The sequence below is a fragment of the Macaca thibetana genome, chromosome 11, assembly GCF_024542745.1.
Source record: "Macaca thibetana thibetana isolate TM-01 chromosome 11, ASM2454274v1, whole genome shotgun sequence".
NCBI classification, from domain to species: domain Eukaryota; kingdom Metazoa; phylum Chordata; class Mammalia; order Primates; family Cercopithecidae; genus Macaca; species Macaca thibetana.
Window position 1 is genome coordinate 71233701 of NC_065588.1, and position 23321 is coordinate 71257021.

At 35.5% G+C, this 23321-nt stretch overlaps 2 protein-coding genes across 10 annotated transcripts in view; one reads left to right on the plus strand and one right to left on the minus strand.

Annotated features, from left to right (window-relative positions):
• The window catches only part of GLIPR1 (GLI pathogenesis related 1), an 897418-nt gene that overhangs the window by 418438 nt on the left and 455659 nt on the right, over window positions 1–23321 (plus strand). The gene's annotated exons all lie outside the window — the stretch shown is intronic.
• KCNC2 (potassium voltage-gated channel subfamily C member 2) overlaps window positions 10934–23321 on the minus strand; it is a 167549-nt gene continuing 155161 nt past the window's right edge. For 3 of the 9 annotated variants that reach the window (XM_050749444.1, XM_050749445.1, XM_050749446.1), the window contains 3 exons: window positions 21136–22063; window positions 18903–19067; window positions 10934–14111 (listed from right to left, as the gene is read on the minus strand). In XM_050749444.1, coding sequence (XP_050605401.1) covers window positions 13975–14111; window positions 18903–19067; window positions 21136–22063 — 1230 coding nt within the window. In that variant the 3' untranslated portion in view covers window positions 10934–13974. Of the gene's footprint in view, window positions 14685–18902; window positions 19068–20630; window positions 20735–21135; window positions 22064–23321 lie in introns of all 9 variants that reach the window. The other 6 variants (XM_050749453.1, XM_050749452.1, XM_050749450.1 and 3 more) reach the window with 5 other exon arrangements.

A 23321-nucleotide genomic window follows, 5' to 3' on the forward strand; every position in this document is an offset into this window, starting at 1 on the left:
AAAGTAAAATTTTCACTAATGCCAAAGTATTTTTATCATTTTATTGTGATGATAGATCTTCCTGACTTACAGGAAAAATTTTAAGTGCTTACCAAATTTAAAAAAGATCCAAAAATATTTTTTCCCCAAAAAGTAGGTTAGTTGATTTTGAGTTACATGAAATTTCCTTACCTAATTTTTATTGTAAAAAATACTTAAAAATGAAAATATAAGTTGTGTCAATTTGCAACACATTGACATTATTTTACAAATGCTGTTGTCTTAAATTTATAATCAAATTTGGTCGTTGTAAAATAAATGTCCTAAGAAAAATATTTGGGCTCTAGTAAGTGACTAGGTAACCTATATGGTATGCAGGAGCATGATATTTTTGAAGTCTGTAATGGTTCCACTCAGTTTCTATATTTTGAACTTAATCAAACACCATTAATAAATCATCACTGCCAAAATACATGTCAATGATGTGATATTTTATCACATGCACAAAATTAAGCAAAACAATGTGTTTTCAAATCATAATAGAGTTAAGAAACTGTCCTGATTATTTTAATTTCATCTACTGTTGGTGAAATGTAACATTGATATGACTAGTTTTTAAAGTTTGGTCATGATTTTTTAATATTTTTTGACCCAATAATTTCATCCTTGGAATAATTTTCAGGAAAAATCCTGCCAAAAAATAAAATAAAGTGGACATACGGAAAACGGTCAATGCTTTCTTACATATAATGGAAAGGAGGAAAAAGAAATAGAAATTATGAGTGACTTAGGGAAATGAATAAGTAGGGAACAACAATTTACTGGGATAATTTGCATCCTTTTAAAATTTTAATTGCTAAGAAAATGCATCAGTTTGAAAAAAAAATTTCAGAAAGAATACTATTCTATTAATTGTAATTTCAAGGATCTGTCTTCCATTATAGGCCATGCTAAATAAGAAAAATACATGTGGAATTTTTTTTTTTGTCTCTTCTTTTTTGTTTTGCTTGTTTGTTAATAATACACATAGATAGAACTTATCTTTAAAATATTATACATGCCTAGGGCTCATCCCTAGAACCTCTTAATTTCGAAAATTAAGGTTGCATACAAGGATCTGTATTTTTAAAGAGCAGCAACATTTTTTTTTCTTAACCTAGAGCTTGGATTAGAGACCAATACATTAGATGGAGTTTTTCAGTGCAGAGACTCATCATTCAACTGTTCAAGTGTGCTTCTATCAGGATGAAAATAGTTAGAACATAGTCTGTGAGCAAAGAATAAAGTAAGACTACAAAGGTAGATGGATTCCAAATTGAAGCATGGATTACATGATGTTAAATACACATACACACACACACACACACACACACACACACACACACACACATACTCACGTTAACAAAATAAAATGAGACTAGAAAAGGGAAAAAGGCAAATTGACAAAATGAAAACATTTGGTTTGTGAAGTGGAAAATTACTGAATTATAGTTAATTTTTTCCCTTTTTTGATTTTTATGAGAGCTTTTACTATTTTGTGGGGAAAATCTTATTTGTTTTAAAGAGAAAGAATCTTCTGTGGATAACAAACCAACATATTTATATCTTCAACTGAAGTGACAAATTTATAAATAACTCATGTGTGGTTTACACGACCCACACTTGAGAAGATAAATTAGAGAACTGCAGTTTCATTAACTGTTTAAGAGAATCAAATAAAAAAAAATGAGCATTAACTAAACCAACTCTTACCATATGATCCAGAAATTGTGCTCCTTGTTATTTACCCAAATAAGTTGAAATTTTATTTTCACACAGAAATCTGAACACAGATGTTTACAACAGTAAGATGTCTGTGACAGCTAATTTTATGTGTCAACTTGTCAACTTGCCTGGATGCCCAGATATCTGGTTAAATAATATTGCTAGGTATGTCTCTGAGGGTGTTTCCAGAAGACAGTAGCATTTGAATTAATAGACTAAATGAAGTAAGTTGCCTTCTCCAATGTGAGTATCATCCAAATTTTTGTGGGCCTAAAAGGACAAAAAAGATGAAGGAAATAAGAATTCACTCTCTCTTCTTGACTTTTTGAGCTGGAACATTGATCTTCTGTGGCCTTTAACTGGGTCTTATATAACCACCACTCTTGGCTCTCAAGACTTTAGACTCAGAAACTCAGACTAGAACGAGTCTACTGGCTTTTCTGGGTCTCTGGCATACAAACATGACATTTCTCAGTCTTTATAACCATGTGAGCAACTTTCTTGTAATAAATCTATATATGTATACAATCTCCGATTGGTTCTGTTTCTCTGGAAAACTTTAACTAATGTAGACTCTATTACTGAGGGTGGTTCTAGAGGGACAGAATTTTAAGAATATGTTTTCTATATTGGTTCTGGGATTTTAGGAACTGACTTTCTAATCTGATTAGGTTTGAAGATGTGAAGACTATTTTCAGTAGTAAAAAGAGCATGGATGTTCCGTGGCATTAACTGCTGAGAGATATACAAACTATCTGCATACAGCATTCTTAGTCAACTACTCATAAGAAGCAAAGAGATGAGTGACTGTGTGTTTAATACTTTCAAGCATTTTTGGAAAACTAACAAATACAATGAGGTTGGCTGATTGCTACTAATGTGACTGAAAAAGCAGTGAAACAAAAGGATGATCACAGAGATTCAAACTTCTAGCTCAAGTACCACATAAATGACTTGAAAGCTTCCAGGTGTCCACTGAAGGAGACCCTTATCTACTGTAGCTATAAGGTTGAAATTTCTGAAAATCAAATGAAGAATCTCATCCTGTAACTGGCTGAACTACAATGGAAACTGAACTCCAATACTGATTGGGAAAAAATGGGATCCTGTAAATTGGGAGCGTAATGTGTGGGAAAACACTGATGAAGCTGAGAACATCAAGCCCCTAAATTCTGAGTCTTTGCCAGTGAGAAATGTGTCCCCTACCTGCAGAAAGAGTGACCTCCCATTCCTAGCACAAATGTCCTTCCAGCTCTCCACAGTATCAGCCTTTCCATCCTTTCCTTGTCTGAGGAAATGAATCCTGCATTGCCTGAGGAACCCATAACGACCTTCTCTGAGGCAGTTGCCATGCAAGACATTGCTGACTTTCTTCAAGACCTCCCACCAGCCCTCTTTCTTCTAGACCTGTAACTACTCATAAATCTCAGCAGATCTCCAAAGGTAAGGTACAAAGTGTGATCAATGAGGAATTGTCCTACACTCCAAAAGAACTACTTGAGTTTTCTAATTTCTACAAGAAGAAATCCAGGGAACATATATGTAGAAATGGATATTAAGAATATGAGATAATATAGGAAGCAACATAAAGTTAGATCAGGCCAAATTTAATGATATAAGATCACTAAGCAGAGATTTTTCATTTAGTGTTGATGCTTGGGGAAATTAAAAAGGACTCTTAATGGTTTTGTTGGTTGGTTGGCTAAAACATGGACCTCATATTCTGCAGTGAGCAAATTAGAAATGCCAGATCAGCCTTGGTTTAATGTAGAGGAAGGAATTTAAAGGCTTTGGAATATTCGAATGTTAGATGAGATTTTGTCATTGCAGATCTACTCATTTACACTGGAAGGGTCCAGGATATGTATCTTTCTCTACTAAGTAAGAGAACAACATTTGTGAGGGGAGCCATGGTATTCTTGAAGTATTCTGTGATCCCTCTTTTCTATAGGCAAGACCTTGGGGTGGGAACTACAGCCACTGAATCAAGAGTCCTAAATGCAATGGAAGTAATTGATTCCAGGGTGGAAGGGTTAAAGTGGTGGCACTCAGTCATCAATGGAAAGGTAGGTGTAGTTGCCATAGTGAATGGCAGAGTCAAAGCAGCAATAAGAATAGTCTGGCTCCTACACACCTATTGCATTGGCTAGTTTATCATGGTGTTCCTAGAAGTGAAATAAATATTCTTATTTATTGCTACTAAATTGTTACTTTATATAAGCAGAAAATTTTAGGTGAAAGAAGTAAAGTCTAACCTGAAACATTAAGACAGAGGCACTGCTTATCACCCAGTTTCCAGAGTTGATCCAGTTTACAGACCCAAAGTCTTTCTCACTCCATCACCCAGGCTGGAGTGCAGTGGCACGATCTCGGCTCACTGAAACTTCTGCCTCCTGGGTTCAAGCAATTCTTCTGCCTCAACCTCCCGAGTATCTGGGATTACAGGCATGTGTCACCATACCTAGTTACTTTTTATATTTTCAGTAGAGACGGGTTTCACCATATTGGTCAGGCTGGTCTCAAACTCCTGACCTTAAGTGATCCGCCTACCTCCACCTCCCAAAGTGCTGGGCTTACAGGCATGAACCACCATGCCTGGCCCAGATCCAAAGTCTTTTGAACAAAGCGGAGGCCAGGTACACTTGAGGAAGGATCCCAGTACACTGCCAAAAATTTATATTGGTGATCTTTCTCCCAGATTTCCCCAAAGAGACCTATGACCTTTTATCAGGGTAGCTGTGCACTAGGGGAAAAGGCAATAATCAGACCTTTTGGAGAATACTAGACACTAGCTTTCAACTGACATGAGTTCCAGGAGGCATAAAATGTCACTGTGGTCTAACAGTCATATTATGGGTTATTGAAATCAGGTGATGAAGTTTTAGCTCAAGTCTATCTCACAGTAAGTGCAGGAAAAGTCCCTTACTCCATCCTTTGGTTATTTATCCAGACTCAGAATGCACAACTGGAATAGGCATACTCAGTATACGATTCCCTGACATGTGGAGTGGGGGTTATTAGGGTGGGAAAAGTAAGTGGAAGCCATTAGAAATGCCAGTAAAGTGAAAGCAACATTGCATTCCTGTAGGAATTTCAAAGATTAGTCCCACTATCAGGGACTAGAAAGATGCAGGGGTGCTGATCCCCACCCACATCTCCATTTATCTCTCCTATTTGACCTATGCAGAAGAAAGATAGATCTTGGAGACAGGCAGTGAATTATTGTAAGCTTAACTAGGTAGTGGTTCCAATTGCAGTTGGTATATCAGATATAGTTTAATTGCTTGAGCAAATTAACACATCACCTGATGCTTGGTATGGCACTATTAATGTGGCAAATGCCTTTTCTTTCATCCCTGTCAATAAGGCCTACCAGAAGCTGTTTCCTTTTAGCTGACAAGGCCAGCAACACACACACACCATCCTACCTCAGGAGTATGTCATACTTTCCAGCCCTATGTCATAATTTACTTTGCAGAAATCTTGATCACCTTTTTCTTCCCTAAAATGTCACGTGTCAGTTACATCAATAGCATTAGACTGATTGGACTTAGTGAGCAAGAAGTAACGACTACTCCAGACTTACTGGAAAGACATTTTCATGTCAGAAGGTAGTAAACAAATCTGACAAATATTCGGAGCATTCTACCTAAGTGAAAATTCTAGAGGTCCAGTGGCATATGGCATGCCAAGATATCTCTTCTAAAGTGAGGAATAAATTGTTGCCTCTGGCCTCTCCTACAATCCCAAACAAGGCAAAATACCTAATGGGTCTCTTTGGGTTTTGAAGGCACTATATAATTCATTTGGATGTGTTAGTGCTGCCCATTTACTTAGTGACCTGAAAAGCTGCAACTTTTGAGTAGGACCCAGAAAGAAAAGGCTTTGAAACAGGTCTAGGCTGCTGGGCAATCTGCTCTGCCACTTGGGCCATATGATTCAGCAGATTCAATGGCAAATTCAAAGGTAGATTGGGATGCTGTTTGCAGCCTTTGGCAGGAAACCATAGGTAAATCACAGCATAGACTCAAGATTGTAGGACAAAGGTTTGCCATCTTCTGCAAATAACTACTCTCATTTTGAGAAACAGCTCTTAGCCAGGTACTCGGCATTAGTAGTGACTGAACATATAACCATGGACCACCAAGTTACCATCAATCTGAGCTGCCTATTATGAACTGGGTAGGTATCCACAGTAGGTATCCACTTCATCATCAAATGGAAATGCTGTATAAGTAATCGAGCCTGAGGCACAAATAAGTTATGTGAAGAAATAGCCAAATACTCATGGTTTCTACTGCTACTACACTGCCTTCGCTCTCCCAGCTGCCTACACCTATGTCTTACTTAGAAGTTTCTTAATAGTGACAAGGGAAGAGAAAACTCTGGCCTGGTTTACCGATGGTTCTGTATGATATGCTGACATCACCCAGAAGTAGACAGCTGCCAGATTACATCCTCTTTCGGGGACATCCCTGAAGAGCAGTGATAAGGGAAATCTTCCAAGTGAGCAGAACTTTCAGCAGTAAATCTGGTTGTTTTCCTTGCTTAGAAAGAGAAATGGCCAAATGTGTGATTATAAACCTAATACATGATCTGTGGCTAATGGTGTGACTGGATGGTCAGGGAATTAGAAGAAACATGATAGGAAAATTGGTGACAAGGACATTTGTGGAGGCATATGTGGTTGGACCTTTCTGAATGAGCAAAAAATGAAGATAAATGTGTTGCATGTGATTGCTCACCAAAGAGTGACCTCAACAGAGGAAGATTTTCATAATTAAATGGATAGGATGACCTATTTTGTGGATACCAGTCAGACTATTTCCCCAGCCACTCCTGTCATCACTCAATGGGCTCATGAACAAAGTGGCTATGGTGGTGAGGATGTAGGTCGTATATGGTCTCGACAACATGAACTTCAACTCACCAAGGTCAGTCTGGATATGGCCATTGCTGAATGTCTAATCTGCCAGCAGCAGAGATCAGCACTGGTCTCCAATAAGGCACCATTTCCCGCCATGATTAACCCACTCTCTGCTGATAGGTTAATTATGCTGGACTGCTTCCATCATGGGAGGCGCAACATTTAGTTCTTACTGGAATACAGATTTACTCTGGATATAGATTTTTCTTCCTTGCGCTCAATGCTTCTACCTAAATTACCATCCCTGGAATTACAGAATGCCCTATCCACTACATATTTTCTACACAGTATTGCTTCTGATCAAGAAACTCATTTAACAACAAAAGAAGCAGGACAGTGGGCCTATGCTCATGGAATTCACTGGTCTTACCATGTTCCCCACCAGCCTGAAGTGGTGGTTTCTGAGATAATGGTGAATGGCCTTTGGATACTCAGTTATAGCATTAGCTAGGTAGTAATACTTGTAAGGCTGGAATGAGGTTCTCCAGAAGACTATGTATTTTCTGAATTAGCATCCAATATATGGTGCTATTTCTTCCACAGCCAGGATTCATAGTTCTAGAAATCAAAGGGTGGAAATGAGAGTAGCACCACTCACTCTTACTCCTAGTGACCCAATAACAACATTTTTGCTTCCTGTTTCCATGACCGAATGCCCTCCTGGCCTAGGAGGGAGATTCTCCTCTAAATGGAGAAATATTTTCACCAGGGGACAAAACAATGATTCCACTGAAATGCAAGGTAAGACTTATGCCCAGTCACTGGACTCTTCATGCCTGTTAATCAAAAGGCAAAGAAGATAGTTACTGTGCTGGCTGGGGTGATTGACTCTGGCTACCAATGCAGAAATGGACTTCTACTCTGCAATGCAGGCAAGAAAGAACGTGGCTGGAATACAGAAAATCTCTTACAGTGACTTTAATGTTACTGTATCCAGTGATTAAGGTCAATGGAAAACTACAGCAACCCAGTTCAGAAAGTTTGGGTCACCCCAACAAGTAAAGAACCACAACCAGCTGAGGTGCTTGCTGAAGGTAAAAGGAATACAGAATGGGTGGTGGAAGAAAGTAGTCATAAATACCAGCTGTAGCTATGTGGTCAGTTTCAGAAGTGTAATTTTCATGAGTTATTTTCTCCTTATTTTGTTATGTATACATTGTATGTATGTATATAAAAATCTTTGTTTTCTTTTCTCTCATTTCTTTGTCATTCAACATGATATGTTTTGACTTTATGTTGTAGTATTTAAGTACTATTAATTTTATATCACAATATTTAAGTTATAGGATATTAAAGAGTAATCATCACCCAAGGAATTTATCATCTCTTCTGGGGAAGGGTTTAGTACACTTTTGGACAAAAACACGATAGTTGTATTACATTAGGCAGAATTATGACCTCATTCTTGTCTTTATTTGGAGATTATGGTTTAGGGAGTTGCTTTTGGAGTGCCAAGTTGACAAGGAATGGACTTGTGATGGTTAATTTTATGCATCAAGTTGACTAGGACAGACATCTGGTTTAACATTATTTCTGAGTGTGTCTCTGAAGGTGTTTCTGGAAGAAATTAGAATTTGAATCAATGGACTGAATAAAGCAGATTGCCTTTCCCAATGTGGGTGGGCATGATCCAATCTGAGTGCCTGAATAGAACAAAAAAGTAGAGGAGGAAAGATTCCACTCTCTCTGCCTGGCTGTTTGACCTGCCATGCCAGTCTTCTTCTCTCTTTGGACTGAGACTTACATAAGCACTACTTCCTCTCAGGTCTTTGGATTTGAATGGGAATTCACACCATCAGTTCTCCTGATTCTCAGGCCTTCGAATTCAGACTGAAAATATACCACTGGTTGTCCTGGGTCCCTAGCTTGTGGATTGCAAATTATGATTATGGTACTTCTCAGCCTCCATAATCACATAAGCCGATCCCTTATAATAAATCTCTTTATATAATTGTGTGTGGGGATGTGGGGATGTGGGGATGTGGGGATGTGGGGATGTGGAGGGGTGGGAGGGTGGGGGGTGTATTTTCATTCTATGAGTTATTTTTCCCTGAAAAACCCTGACGAATACAATGTCCAGTAGGTGAATGCATAAGCTGTGGTACGTCCACAGAATGCAATTATTATACACTACTAAAAATAAATGAGCTATCAAGTCATGAAAAGACATGGAAAAACCCTAAATGTATATTACTAAGTAAAATAAACCAATCTGGAAAAAAAAAAAAAAAAAACCTACATACTGTATGATTCCAACTATATGACATTCTGGAAAAGGCAAAACTATGGAGAGAGTAAAAAGATCCCCCTCTAAAATTAAGGGGAAGAAAGGATGAATTGGATTAACACAGATGATTTTTAGGGTAAACTATTCTATATGATACTACAATGGTGGATGCATGTCATTATACATTTCTCAATACCCACAGAATGTAGCGTACCTATAGTGAACTCTAACGTAAACTATGGACTTTGGGTAGCAATGATGAGTCAGTGTAGTTATAGGCTCTTCGACTGTAACAGATGCACCCCTGTAGTGTCAAATGTCCATAGTGGGGGAAGTTGTGCATGTACGGGGGCAGGGCTACCTGAAAATCTTCTGCTGAATTTTCCCGCGAGGCTAAAACTTCTTTAAAAAATAAAATATTTTTTTTAAACAAATGAATGTTAGGTTATCTGGGATTCACAATGGAGGTGGCCACATCCTTTGACAATCTTAGTATTCAAGTCGTTGGTCACTTTGACATGATAGTGTGATAACAAAATCAATCTCGTAATATTAATTCTATCAAATTAATTTTCAGAGAATAGTGAAACATATCATATCCTCTAAGCAAAGTTTCTAGAAGAACAGGGAATTAGAAAATTTAAAATCAATATTAATGACACTGAGCTCATATTACAGAACATTAGCATATACCTATAGTTTAATAATGTTTGGGCATTTAAACAATTAATTAAATTTTGGCAGTGGAAATTGGATGGAAGAAAGTTTTTTTCAGTAAGAAAAAATTAACTACATATTTTAATCATCTGAAACTTCTATGGATTTCAATAATTTAATAGATTCATTTAGCTCTAAATGTCTTCAAGCACGTCATAAATCCTCTGAAGTCTCTGCTTTGTAATGTAGCCTGTTAATATTCATTGTAGCCTGACAATATTCATTGTCTAAGTTCACTTTTTCTATTCTATTAGTATGTCTTGTGATTTATTTCAAAGATAAAATGAATGTCTTAACTTTTCATTCATGACTTTTTAATCCTGATTTTTTAATCAAAATTTGATGGCAATTATTATCTACTACAATGCATTATTTCATCTTCCTACACATTTTTCCTTCTTACAGTAAATCCAACATCCTGACAACATCATTAAAAATATTTTAACAGTAATTATATTTGGACAGATTCCCTTTTCTGAGCTGTTACTTAATTGTCTCTTAATAATCAACATATAACATTTTTAGGACAGAAAAGATATAGAAAATATTTTGCTTTGCTTTAGTCAAAAGTGTTGAATTCTCTAGCATTTTCTTTCTTTTATCTCACCCCTCTCATACCCCTGGATGGTGGCATAGAATTTTATAGGGTAAACTTATATGTATTACCACGACATAAATGAAAGGCCAACTATGTACGGTGTGCTTCTGAAAGACAGTCCTGTTACCTAAAGGTGAGACAGAAGCCATCTTTGATAGGGCATTTACAACTTGAGGCCCAGTAAATATTTAATCCACAAAAAAGTATGACAGGGAACATTATCAGTGGCAAAAATGTAAATGAACAGTTCTACCTCTCTCATCCTTAACTTTATCACCAGTAAAATGAAAACAAAATTACCTGCCTCTAGAATTGCTGTGATGATTAACTTGGAAAATAAATAAAAACTCAGCACTTTGGGAGGCTGAGGCAGGAGAATTACTTGAGGCCAGGAGTTCGAGAACAGCCTAGGCAACATAGCAAGACCCCCATCTCTATAGGAAAAAAGAAAATTTCAGCACTAATCATAAATACTTTATAAATGTCAGATACCATAATACTTAATAATTTTAAAATCTCAGAATTATGAGAGAAATCTAGACAGACGAAAGAAGAAGAATACATTGGCTATTTGCCTAACACTTGAATGATAGTTAGTGTATGTTTTTAAATATTTTTATCCCAAATTCTTCATTGCATACAAGGGCCTGGTGTGATACCATAAAACAGAAAAATAGTAAAGTCCTTTGAAAACTGCACCACAAAGAAAAGAGTCAAGAAAATAATTTAAGTAATTTAATCAGATAAGATTCAAGTTTATCCCCAGCTCATTTGTCTTTTATTCTTCATTTCAGTTAGTTACATTTCCACTGGTTATCACCAAGGTTGTGCATGCGCCTTGAAATGTTCACAAAAGGTCCACGATACAGGGGTTTATAATAGGCTATATGTTATATTCAGAATCCCAGGGGAACTAATAGACTCTGGAAATATTGATTAAGCAAGATGTAAAAATCTTATACAGTTTTGTCTACAACAATTTTAAAGACAAGTACAAGCTTCATTTGCCACAAAACTCACAAAAGTAATTGATTAAAGAATATCTCTTTTATGCAAAATATACATTTTAGGATATAATTTAATTGATATTCTACTATATACTGTCATTGCTCCTTGATCATTGAATAAAAAAATACTCTCATTGCCAGAATTATATTTTTATAATATTTATAATTGAGGTAATAATGATAAAAGACTTAAACTATGAATAATGTTGGTGAGTTTCATTTAAGCTATAACAATTTCCCAGAACTAAACAAATATGTGAATAAACATAGGTCATTTTTGATAAATGAATACTAACAATTTCACAACATAATTGACAAGCTGATTACATCAGTAATTTATAAGAAAATAATACAATCAAGTTCATAGATTCAACCAACAAAGTAGAAATAAGGGCAATTAAGACAGAACTATACTACATCAGTATCACTGCCTTAAGTAATTCACAGCACAATCTAATGTGGGCCCATGAAGAGTAATTCAAAGAAGTGTAGGCCTTACATGAAACTTCAGAGATGTTGATCATGAATTTGGCTTCTATTGATGAGAAATGGCCAAGACTGTTGACCCATGCACACATGTTAATATTTACAGTTGTTTCATGGACACTGGCCAGTCTACAAGCAGAGCACTCGCATGGGGAGCACCAGATGAGTTCCAGCCACAGTTCTTTTATAAGCTTTAAGTGCCTCATGAAGACGCAGGGATCTCCTCCAAGTGCAACCTGGTCACATCAGGGCACATTCAGCAGCAGAAGTCTGTTTCCAGTATAGTCCTTGGTATGGCTAAATTCCACTGTCCCTTTCTCAGCAGTCAAAAATCCATGATAAATTCTGTACAACACTGTAGTCAATAACAGCAGCACCAGACAGTATATTAATTCTTTTAACCATAAATTTGTGTGTAATTATAATGTTCTATGTGTGGTGTTATCAAAAGAATCACTGTGTCTCTAAGTATCATATATGTACGTCTGGATAAATACATTGTTGTACAAGATCTCCAACATGCAGGTCATGCTCTAGGACTTGGGGATATAGAGTAATACATGTTTCGTGGCCAATAATAAAAGTGACAATTGTCTTCCTAACAAAAAATAAACACGAGAAATAGGAATTAATCAGTAGTCTCGAGGATCCCAAATGCCTTAGTAATGTTATTTATCCCTCTATTTATTTTACGGCATTTTTTCTTCCCTCACATGCTCAATACACGAGACACACTATTGCTGTTGAATTCATAGAAATGAATAAATAGACTTCCTTCCACTCAGACTGAATATGACTCCCTAAGGATTTTGTTGGAGTGTAGTAATGAATGCTGGTTGCTAGGTAGTAGAAACTGACACTGCAGCAGGCAACCAAGTGCAATGGTGAAATTGCTGCTTAAACCCTGCTTATCAAAAAGATTCACAGTGCCGATTAACTTAGGTAGTCTACAGGGTATCATTAACTTATACACAAAGCAGAGAGGCTGCTCCAAATAGCAAAAAAAAGATATGGGGTTGGGGTTGGAGGGAGTCAACATTAAAATCATGAACATCTTACAGAGGCATTTCTGTGCTTCATGGAGACAGATGGCATATACAGTAAAGACAGGGAGCTAAGACAGACAGACGGGAACAACATACAGGACAAAACACCTGATTAAATACTGCCTGAAAATCTGATTAATCTTTTGATTCAGAAATTTAAGGCTAGTCAAAAAAGCCTTCTGTGAACACCAGTGACTTTTGAAGTTTGCACAAAATATTAACAAATAAAAATAAAATAAGGGGGTAAAAAAAGACACAAGAGCTTTGGGTGATATTTGGCACTCTGCCTCTGAAAATGATGACAAATCCTGGGGTTTAAAAAAAAAAAAAAAAAGAGTCTAGAACCAAGCAGCAATTTCTGGCTAAACAATGCAAGCCTGGCTGGCAGTTACCTTTCTTTCTCTCATGTTTTGTGCCTTCCCCAAGTCATTAAGAAAGAGATCTGGCCTCGGCTTGCGTGTAACCAGTAATGACAACCTCTTTGCAGTTATCTGTGTGCAAACAACCAGAGACATTCAGAACTCCAATACAGCATTTTTGAAGAAAAGTAAATCAATCAAGAAATTAAACTATTTAAAACATATATTTCTTTCAAATAATAAGAAAAAAAAATGTCAAGGAGAAACGTGCCCTCCCTGCCCCACAATTCAACATGCAGAACAGTAGACCAATGCTTTCATATCAGCAGGATGGTTCGATGCAAGTACACATATCCTGAGCTATCCACAGTCCCCAAACTCTGCAACATTGCTTTCAGGTGATAGAGACAAGATGGTCCATGCAAATGAGCTGACACAAGTCATGTTGTGTGCAATCAAGATAGGGTCCCAGACATCTTCAGAATGGTTTACAGTCACAAGAAATAAAGTTCCAATGAAGTGGTTGGCATTTGGAAGCACACTGTTTTAAATATATCTCCCTGAAGATATGTTTATATATTAGTGCACTGGTCAATATCTGACACTATCTGTCATTTTATTGCAAAAGGAGATCAGGGCAATTAATAGGAAAAATCTTAGCACTACTTTAGACAATCTTTAAAGCCTGGATAAAATTCATTAGCTACCCAAGTGGCATTTCTGACTTCAAATTGTAGTATCATGCAAGATTTATACTGTATTAATGGAGCCTGGAGTAACTCTACATTTAATTATTTCCATTATGGGGTAAACAGTACTTGAATTAATACAATTTAGCCGACTGATGCAGTTTGGTTGTTTGGTTTACAAGATAGATGGGATGGGAGATCGAGAGCGCCTCAGAGGACAAGGAGAGTTGTAGGGTGATGTTACTGGAGAGAGCCTCAGAGCATTGCCTGCCAAGCCCGCTATGTTGTTTAAGCTTCGGGATTTTTCATATCCTTTTATGAAAAAATGCACAGACATCAGTTGAATTCAACCAGAATATAGAAAGACAAATAATACCATGCAGGGTAATCAAAAGTGCTACTTTCAAGCTCAAAGAAGAATTTGCTTACAAAGAATTTAATATTGAGACAATTTATAACTCTAAAAAAATGAAGTTCACTGTAGTTGCCATTTTGAAAAGATTAAACCAGCCATCACAAATTATGGTTACAATACTTCAAAATCTATTTTTTCCCAGATTATAGTTAGTACTAATGTAATTTTGTCATGTGGAATACTAGAACTCATTTAAGAATTAGGCAAAGCAACTTAAGTAAGATATAAGCTTGACTAATATTTTTAAATTTCGGAATGTGTTCTTGAAAAAAAAGAGAAATAAGTAGGCTACTTTTTCTCTTTTCATTTTTTATTTCCTAAGCTAATAAAGCATACTTAAGTTTAAATGGACAACTCTTTTTCCAGCATATTTAATCTTCCAGCTTTATAGGGTTAAAAGATGATTCTTAAATAATGGCATTTGGTGCCATTATCCAGGTGATGTAGGATGGAATGCCCATTTCTAATTCCTTGGGTAAGAAAAGTAAAGGAAAAAAAAAAGAAAATGAATGAAATATAAATTGAGTCATAATTTCAGTGAAATAAGTTTGAATTTGATTACATGATGTTTTCAGCTGATTTCCACCCCCAGCCTTCCCACCCAGAAATTGAGAATAATTTGGTGTTAATTCATCTTTTCTTTCTATTACATCACACCTTGATCTTTTGTTAATGATAGCCATGAAGTTACAGGATAAAAGATGCTCTCATAAACTTTAGCCTTATTCCTTAGCTACTTAAGCAACCCTATCAAAGTCACCTTTGGAAATATTTGTATATTGTAGTATTTTTTATTACAAAAGTTTAGAGACAGTTAAACGAGGTGGAAAGCACCTAGTATAAATTTTGAAGTGAAATGTCTTAAAGCAGGGCAACTATTGACTAAAAAAGTAGTCATACTACAAAGATTTGAGATGAATGTTCTGACAGCTTTCTTGAAAAACTGTTACAGAACAGGAAAATGAAATTCTTTTTTGGCAACCAAAATTGAGCAAGTAGATACGATTCTAGTGGACTACTTGTCTCCCTTACAATATATGACTTACTCTTTGGGTTCTAATCAGACCTTGGTGTACTTGATGAGTGTGTGAGAAAAAAAAAAAAATGGGTCCATTGTTTTTCTTTATGTACCTTTCAGCTATTCCTCTTTAATTGAATCTTTTCATGGAAATTCCAGAGAAGTCATGGATAACTTTCCTCTTTTCATTGGAAGAGAAAAAGTGATGTATCTGATTATTTTATGTATGAGAGGCCAAGATAGACAATGGGTGCGGATCACAGCAATACCCCTCTTATGGGGTAAAGCTGTCTTATGGGGTGAAGCTGGATTGGATAAGAAAAGAAAATGATGAACATTCCCCTCCCCTCACAACATGCACACACATTAACTTTCAGCAGACTAGTTGCTTTCTTTGAGATTTTGCAGATAGAAATTTATACCATCCATTAACTATGACAAATGTTCTCTAGCACATAGTCTCTGCTAATCAAATAATTATGGGCCAATGTTTTGTTAGTCCCTAAATATAAATTTTCACATGCACGGAGGGTTAGTTATTACTGGTCTTCTGAAAAGTGACTGAAAATATAACTTTGGGAATTGTAGAAAAAAATTATCCTGTGCCATTGAAGTTGACTGTATAACCTAAAATTGTAAATTAGATGATAAACATTGATTGACTTTGATGAAAGGCAAAGTGGTGAATATGCATGAACTAAATGGGCTGTTAATAATTAAACATCATCATACAGATTTACAACTCTGTTCTCTACAATCTCCTTGCTCCTACAGGATCCCCAGAAAGGTAAAATTCTCTTTGGCAGTTTTATAGTGTTCATGCCAGCAATATGTAAAACTTGGTTGCCATTCTAAATGTTATCTTTCTGAATTATAGTTTTACTATAAATATTCTATTCTGTTTATAGGTCCTATATTTTTAATGACTATAATTTCAGTGTCTATTTGAAAAGTCTTCCTTTCTAATTTAGTAACAAGTATTTATTAGTAAAATTATATATTATTCCTATAAATATTTTTTTTATTCTACACGTTCATTTATGATTTAAAAATTTGATAAAATTTTGCTTAATCAAGGTTTTAGTGGAATGGCTGAAAATATAATTCATGATAATAAACACTGTTGAACTGATTTTGAACTAACATCTAGATACACAGCATTCATTCCAAATAATTCTTAAGTGCATGTGCTTATCTGTGGCAATACTGAAACTACCTACTCATGTGCTATTCACGAGCATGTTTTAGTTTATGTAATATGCTTTCCTAAAGGAAAAAACATGCATTCTAAGTATTGAGAGTTTACTCTTTTAGAGAATCCTTAAAGATTTCTTAATATATGCCCAATTACATTCATATTTTTAGCTAGAAAAATAATTCAGTGGGAATCCAGTAATTTATTTTCACTTATAGAGAGAAGAATTTTTAAATATTAAAATCAAATCAGCAGAGATACCAACTTGAGGGATAAATGAAAGGATTATATAGAAAATAAATGAATAGAAGTAACAGCAGAAATCTATAACCTACATAAAGAGAAACAGGAAAAGAAATGAATACATTTGTGATAGATATGATAAGATGACCAACTGAAAAGATTAAGTGAAGTTAGCCAGAAGTACTACCATACTTAGCAGGAAAAAACATATAGCTATAAACTACTTAAGCAAGAATGAAAAAGAGTTGATTATGATAAGAAATGACAAACAGTAAAAAGCTCATGAATAAATTTTCAAAGATGTTCTCACTAACAAAAAATAATTTGTATTTGTGAAATAAGATTGCATGTATACATTTTACATGCAAACTAAATATCTTATTAATTGCTTTGCTTGCAAAACTTTGCAATTTATAGTAAAATTTTGTATTTGGATAGTGCCTTATAACTTGCAAAGCCTTTTCTTGTTCATGATTTTCTTTGTTAGTTTAAAACTCAAAATATTGTCTAACATAGAAGAAAAACATTCTAGAGAGTTCTTTAAACACATAATCTTAGTATAAATATTGCATGTGATAATCTCATTGAATGCTGCTCTAAAATGTAAGTAAATTTAACATGTATATACATTGTGTACAGTGATTTAAGATATTCAATGCACTTAGAACAGCATGTTCTATATAAAATATTAGTTTGATATGATTACTTAACATATGTACATATATTTTGCTCGAATACTATGATAGTGTTTTCACTGTCTTCAAAATATGTTTAAAGATTTTTCTAGCACATATTTAATGTAGAACAGTAAACAACCAAATAAATCTATTGAGAGGATTGAAATACATTTTGGTGCAAGAAATAGATGCAAACAATGGAAGTAATTGGAATGGAGAAGTATTTAAAATATTATTCATGGAAGGAACAAGAGTCCTTTGTCTTCTCTTTTAAGTCTCAAAGGCATAGAAGCAAAGAAGAAAAATCTAAAGTGATCAAAAGAAATTAAGAGTAGTACAACATGGGCAATAAAATATTTCAAAGAAAAAGAGAATCACAAAATAAATATTTGAGCCTTAAATGGTAAATAATTCAATAGGGAGAAACTCCGATGAATAGCAACTAAGCACAGTATTATTTAAATGCAGTAGTGCTAATATGAAAGTTTTAAAGTGGATTTTTATTCAAATTCAATCAATTACCATAAGACATTATTAGAGTTCTTTCCCTATTCTGTCAACAGAGGAAAAATTACTGTGGCAATAAAGCAACTGGAATTGTCAAAGTAGAAGCTAATAATAAAGCATACCCCTTTTGACAAAAGTGGGTTATAATCATCACAAGATATTCTATAAAGGGGAGGAAAAGATCCCAATTGTCCTACGGTTGTAAAGTTTACCAAAAGGGAATAAAAAACTTTTTCGGGAATAGTTTAGACAGTGGTACAATCAAGGAAAAAGGACCCACATGATAAGTGGGAGCTTCGATATTCTATTATACTCTTTTAACAAAGATGCTCGTCCCATAATTTTTATTCATTCAACCTAGATTTATTATCTTCTAGGTGTCAGGCACAGTTCATGTCTGTTGAAAAATAGTAATAAACAGATTTTTTTATTATTGGTCATGAGGAAAATTCTGTAAGTGCATTTTGTGATTACACAAGTAGGCTTTGAAGTGATTACATATACTGTTCCATATGACTAAGGATCATGGGCCTTTGCAACCTTGAGACCCTCAGATAAACCACTGGCAAAAACTACCCATGTACTGGATAAGAGACATTAGAGAATGTTTTATGCTTTACTTTGAGAAAAAAAAAAAACTTACAATTGTTTTATAGTCATAAATTACTCATCAAATATGTGCACAGAGCCAATTAGTGAGTTTTATTTGCTGTAGTGAAAAAGATAACTTTTAATGACTGCTGAGTACATTATATTAATTGGATAAGTGATTTAATATTTACATATTCCATTCCAATTCTGCCCATAGAAAAATGGCAAACCAAAGGAGAGAGAAAAAGGGATGAGATGCCTTTCAGATATGACAATCACATAGGTTATTATGTATTTTAACAAGTGTCTAAGGAGAGAAGATGTAATGGAGAGAGGAAAAGAGCACCGCACGCAGTCTTTCCTAGAAAATGATGAATGAGCATTTTACATTACTCCATGTATTTACAACAGTTTATTGCTAAGTCACCTGTTATGATCTGATTAAATGCATGCCTACCTTTCCTGATCCCTCCATCAGAAGCACACGTGTAATCACCTGTCGTCAGTAGGAAACATGTTTCCCCTCTTCTGTTTTTGTCTCTGGTACTAGAGCGTCTGATGGGGAGCCTTTCTGGGGGTGATAGTGGCGGCTCACTTCCTGTACTGTCGTCACCTGATAACACTGGTCACAGCACCATGCCCATTGACAGACAGTGATGAATGAGGAAATGAGACAGTACAAAGAGTTTACACAGAATGCTGGTAGTCCAGTCACTCGATATACAAAACACAAGAATCACATCACAATAAGAAAAAGAATTTTTATCACTCTTCACGAAAAATTACATGGAGCAAAATGGAAATGTATTGAAAAGAGTAGAAATGTTATTTGGGAGATTTTAATTCCATTTTGGATTTTATCTAATAAGAAATTGCCTTTAACACAACTAATATGAACTCAAAGTAAGTGTGATAATGAAAAAGCACATAGATTATTGTCTTACAATTTTTGACATGTTATCTATTTACTCTGAATAGGAATATTTTAAAATGGAACCTATTTAAGAAAATCTCTTAAGTACATTTTGCCTTTGTGGTTATTTAAAAGACATGCTTTTATTAATTTCTGAAGGTATTGTGTCCCAAACTCTTAATAAAAATTATTCCAAAGCACACAAACTCCGTGTCCAGGTACTCTATTTGGAAGCGGCAAAATATTTTTGAGCATGCAGTGGAACAAGGCCAACTTCTCCAAATGTCCTTGAAATGAGTATCTGTTTACTTCTGTATCCTTGCCAAAGACTTTCACATCCTATTAGCCTAGATACTAGTTTGTTATTTCATTGTTTACCTGGGATGATAGTGCCCTTCTTAAGGGCTCTTTTCCCATGCCCTTCTTAAGGGCTCTGCATAGATACTTGAGAATAGTTTGATGACAGCAGCAATACCAACTAAACTCTACCTTTCATAAATACATTCTTAACAGTTTTTAGATATATGTTAGCAGAATTTGCATAGCCATCTACTAAATAAGCATAAGGACTGTGAATGAAACTTATAAACACTTACAAACTTCACCTCCAGTCACATTGTTTTTTCCATTTACCTCTAGAAGCTAAAGAGGGACTTATGAAAATGATGCCTCCCTTTGTGTTAGTTTGTTTGCTTTCTTAGTTGATGTTACTTCTAAATTATGCAAAACTATTCACATAAAATCATCATGTCATTTTTCTATAAGAAAAAATAAAATATATCTAAGTTATGGGGAATCGATAAACCCTAAATTTTCATAGTAGGGTAAAAGTTAATTAAATTGTTTAATCTGCAAAATATTTTACCTGTACCAGACAGTAGACAAGAGGTGACACTACTATGACTTTGGCAGCTGAATGTCAATTTCTAGTCAATCAACTCTACATTGTCTACCGCAATGGGGAAGAGTAGAGATTCAGCTAATCTCAAGCAGTAAATCATTCAAAATTCAGTTCTGAGAGAGAGCAGAACCCAATACACTGTGTCTAAAAAGGAATTCCACTGAGAAATTCAACTTTGCCATTGAGTGGCCAAAGAAGATCATCTATTCCTTGAAAAATGGAGGGTTAATTATATTACATGTCATCGACCCTCATCAAAGGGGTTATAATGAGATACCCTACTTAATTTAAGAACAATGAAAATTTTATCAATCCTCCAGGATATTACTAGGGAAGAGCTTTGTTATCAAAAAGGTTATCTTCCATATCACCTGTTTGGAGTTTAGGCCTTTGAAATGTAAGCATCCATTCTTCTTAAATAACTGCTTCTTGTGAATTAGGTTGAGATGCATGGCACCATGTGGCAGAGGTAAAACTGAGACAAACACACCAAGCCAAACGATATGGAGATCAACATTTTGAAGATGAAAGATGAAAAATGGTCAATATCATACCATCACATCGTGCAGGGAAACAAAGAAACATTGGCACAAAAGCAACAAACAGGCAAAAGAAAATATTGGCACCATCAGCAAAGGGCATTCCCACTAAAGCAGGAAAACTCTATAGACCAGCTATGCAGTATTCTACTTGGGGTTCATTTAGAAAATGCTACCGTCTAGCTATCTGTAAGCCTGATGCAAACACACATTTTGTGAAGGGGTTAGGGCTGAAAACTCATGAACATGTGCAGAAAATGAGAATGACTGCCTTCTGTCTAAGGAACATACTGGTCTATAAAGCATTTAATAACATGCATTTGAAGTCCTGCCTTACCTGATCTGTTATGTTCCAGAAGTCGATTGTCTTTGCCCAGACACGTGTCACTCTGTGTACTATTGCAGGCCATATTTAATTCTGTCTTGCAAAAAGTAGGTGAGCTTGCCTGAGGAGCAGGAGGGATGTGCTTCTTTCTTTTCCTTGGAAGTTTCTGCTTTGCCATTGCCAAGGAGTAGTACATTCCAAAATTGTTGACAATGACAGGCACTGGCATGGCTATTGTCAGCACTCCAGCCAGAGCACATAGGGCTCCCACCAGCATGCCTGACCATGTTTGGGGGTACATATCCCCATAACCCAGGGTAGTCATGGTCACTACAGCCCACCAGAACCCAATGGGAATGTTTTTGAACTGTGTGTGTTCACTAGCTGAAGGGTCGTTAGGTTGAGCTCCCACTCTCTCGGCATAGTAGATCATGGTAGCAAATATCAAAACTCCTAGAGCCAGGAAAATTATCAGCAGCAAAAATTCATTAGTACTAGCTCGAAGAGTATGTCCAAGCACCCTCAGACCTACAAAATGGCGGGTGAGCTTGAAAATTCTCAGGATCCTCACAAACCTTACCACCCTGAGGAAGCCAAGTACATCTTTAGCAGCTTTGGATGACAGCCCACTGAGTCCCACCTCTAAGTAGAAAGGTAGGATGGCCACAAAGTCAATGATATTCAAGAGATTTTTGATGAATTCAAGTTTATTGGGTGAAAAAACAATACGGACTAAAAATTCAAATGTAAACCACACCACACACACTCCTTCTACATACGTCAAGGCAGGATCCGTTTCAATTTCATACTGTAGAACAACACTTGTGCCATTGATGACTGGTTCTGTCTTGTTTTTAACAATATTGAAAGCTTCATGTGTTTCCAGGCAAAAAGTTGTAATTGAAACCAGGATGAAGAATAAAGAAGCAAAAGCAATAAACTGTAGAAGAAAAAGAAATAAAAAAACCCACAGTGATCTGAATCATAATATATGTTGATTCAAATCTAAAAGCAATAATTCCTGTAAATAAGAAGGAACAACAGTATATTTAGAGGTTTCACTTGGATATCACCTAAGAAAAAGAAGATACATGTATGTAACATTAATTAGAGTGTATGGGTAATGTATTTCAGGTTCTGTTTTCAACTTATAGATACAAAGTTTTGCTTTATGTTGGAATATAATTTATTGAGGTTTTTTGTATAAGAAAATATAACCTGCAAAGAGAACACGAAAATCACTGCAAGGAATTGCAATTGAAAACACACCAAAACAAAAGAGAAATTTAGACAACAGTTTATGATCCTAGAAATCTTACGCATAAGATCAAGTTTTAAACCTTTAAATATTAGGTGCATGACACACTGATAGAAATTTGGAAACTACCCAAATTTAGCTGTAGATTTATATTCATATATATAATGTTCTGCATATCATACGGTATCGGCATGAAAACAAAACAATCTTTGCAATACATGCTGCCATGCAAATTACATCAACTTCAGGTGGAGACTTGTCCAAAAGTGCAAATCTAGGGAGGAAGAATAAATAAGACTGAAAGGAGAAAAACCCAGTAAAGTAGCAATTTAAATGAAATATCTTCCTCTCTTGAAAATGGATCTCAAAGTGTTAGAGTAACATACTATAAAGTTGAAAGGGTTTTCTTAAATTCATTTCTTCAGCCAATAATACATGACTACACACACACACCTACCAATACAGAATAGTAAGAAAAAGCACCCATATAGTTCTTAGTAGTACCATATACTGTTGAAAGTAATTTACATCATTAACTTACATCAATCCTCATAACAGCACTACTCCTACTCCATTTTACAGTTCAGCGATATCAGGACAGAAAGTTTAAACTACTTTTCCATGGTCATAAACTACAAAATGATAAGCCTGAGTCACTAACCTGACAAGTTTAGCTCCAGATTCTCTTCCTCTCACTTACCAAACTCTCAAATGCAGAATACAAATGTGCTGAAAACCATTTATTTAGGCTGGGATCACATACTTCGTAATATTAAAGATCTGAAAATTTGAAATCCAGTTGTTTGAATGAATGGCACTGTTGCAGTCAGCAGTGCTAGAGATCACTAGTACTCTGTGATAACACCTCAGGTTTAGCATGCTAAATGAACACCAATAGACTCTTCCTTAAATGTCTAAACAAAAGAGTCTTTCAGGAGAA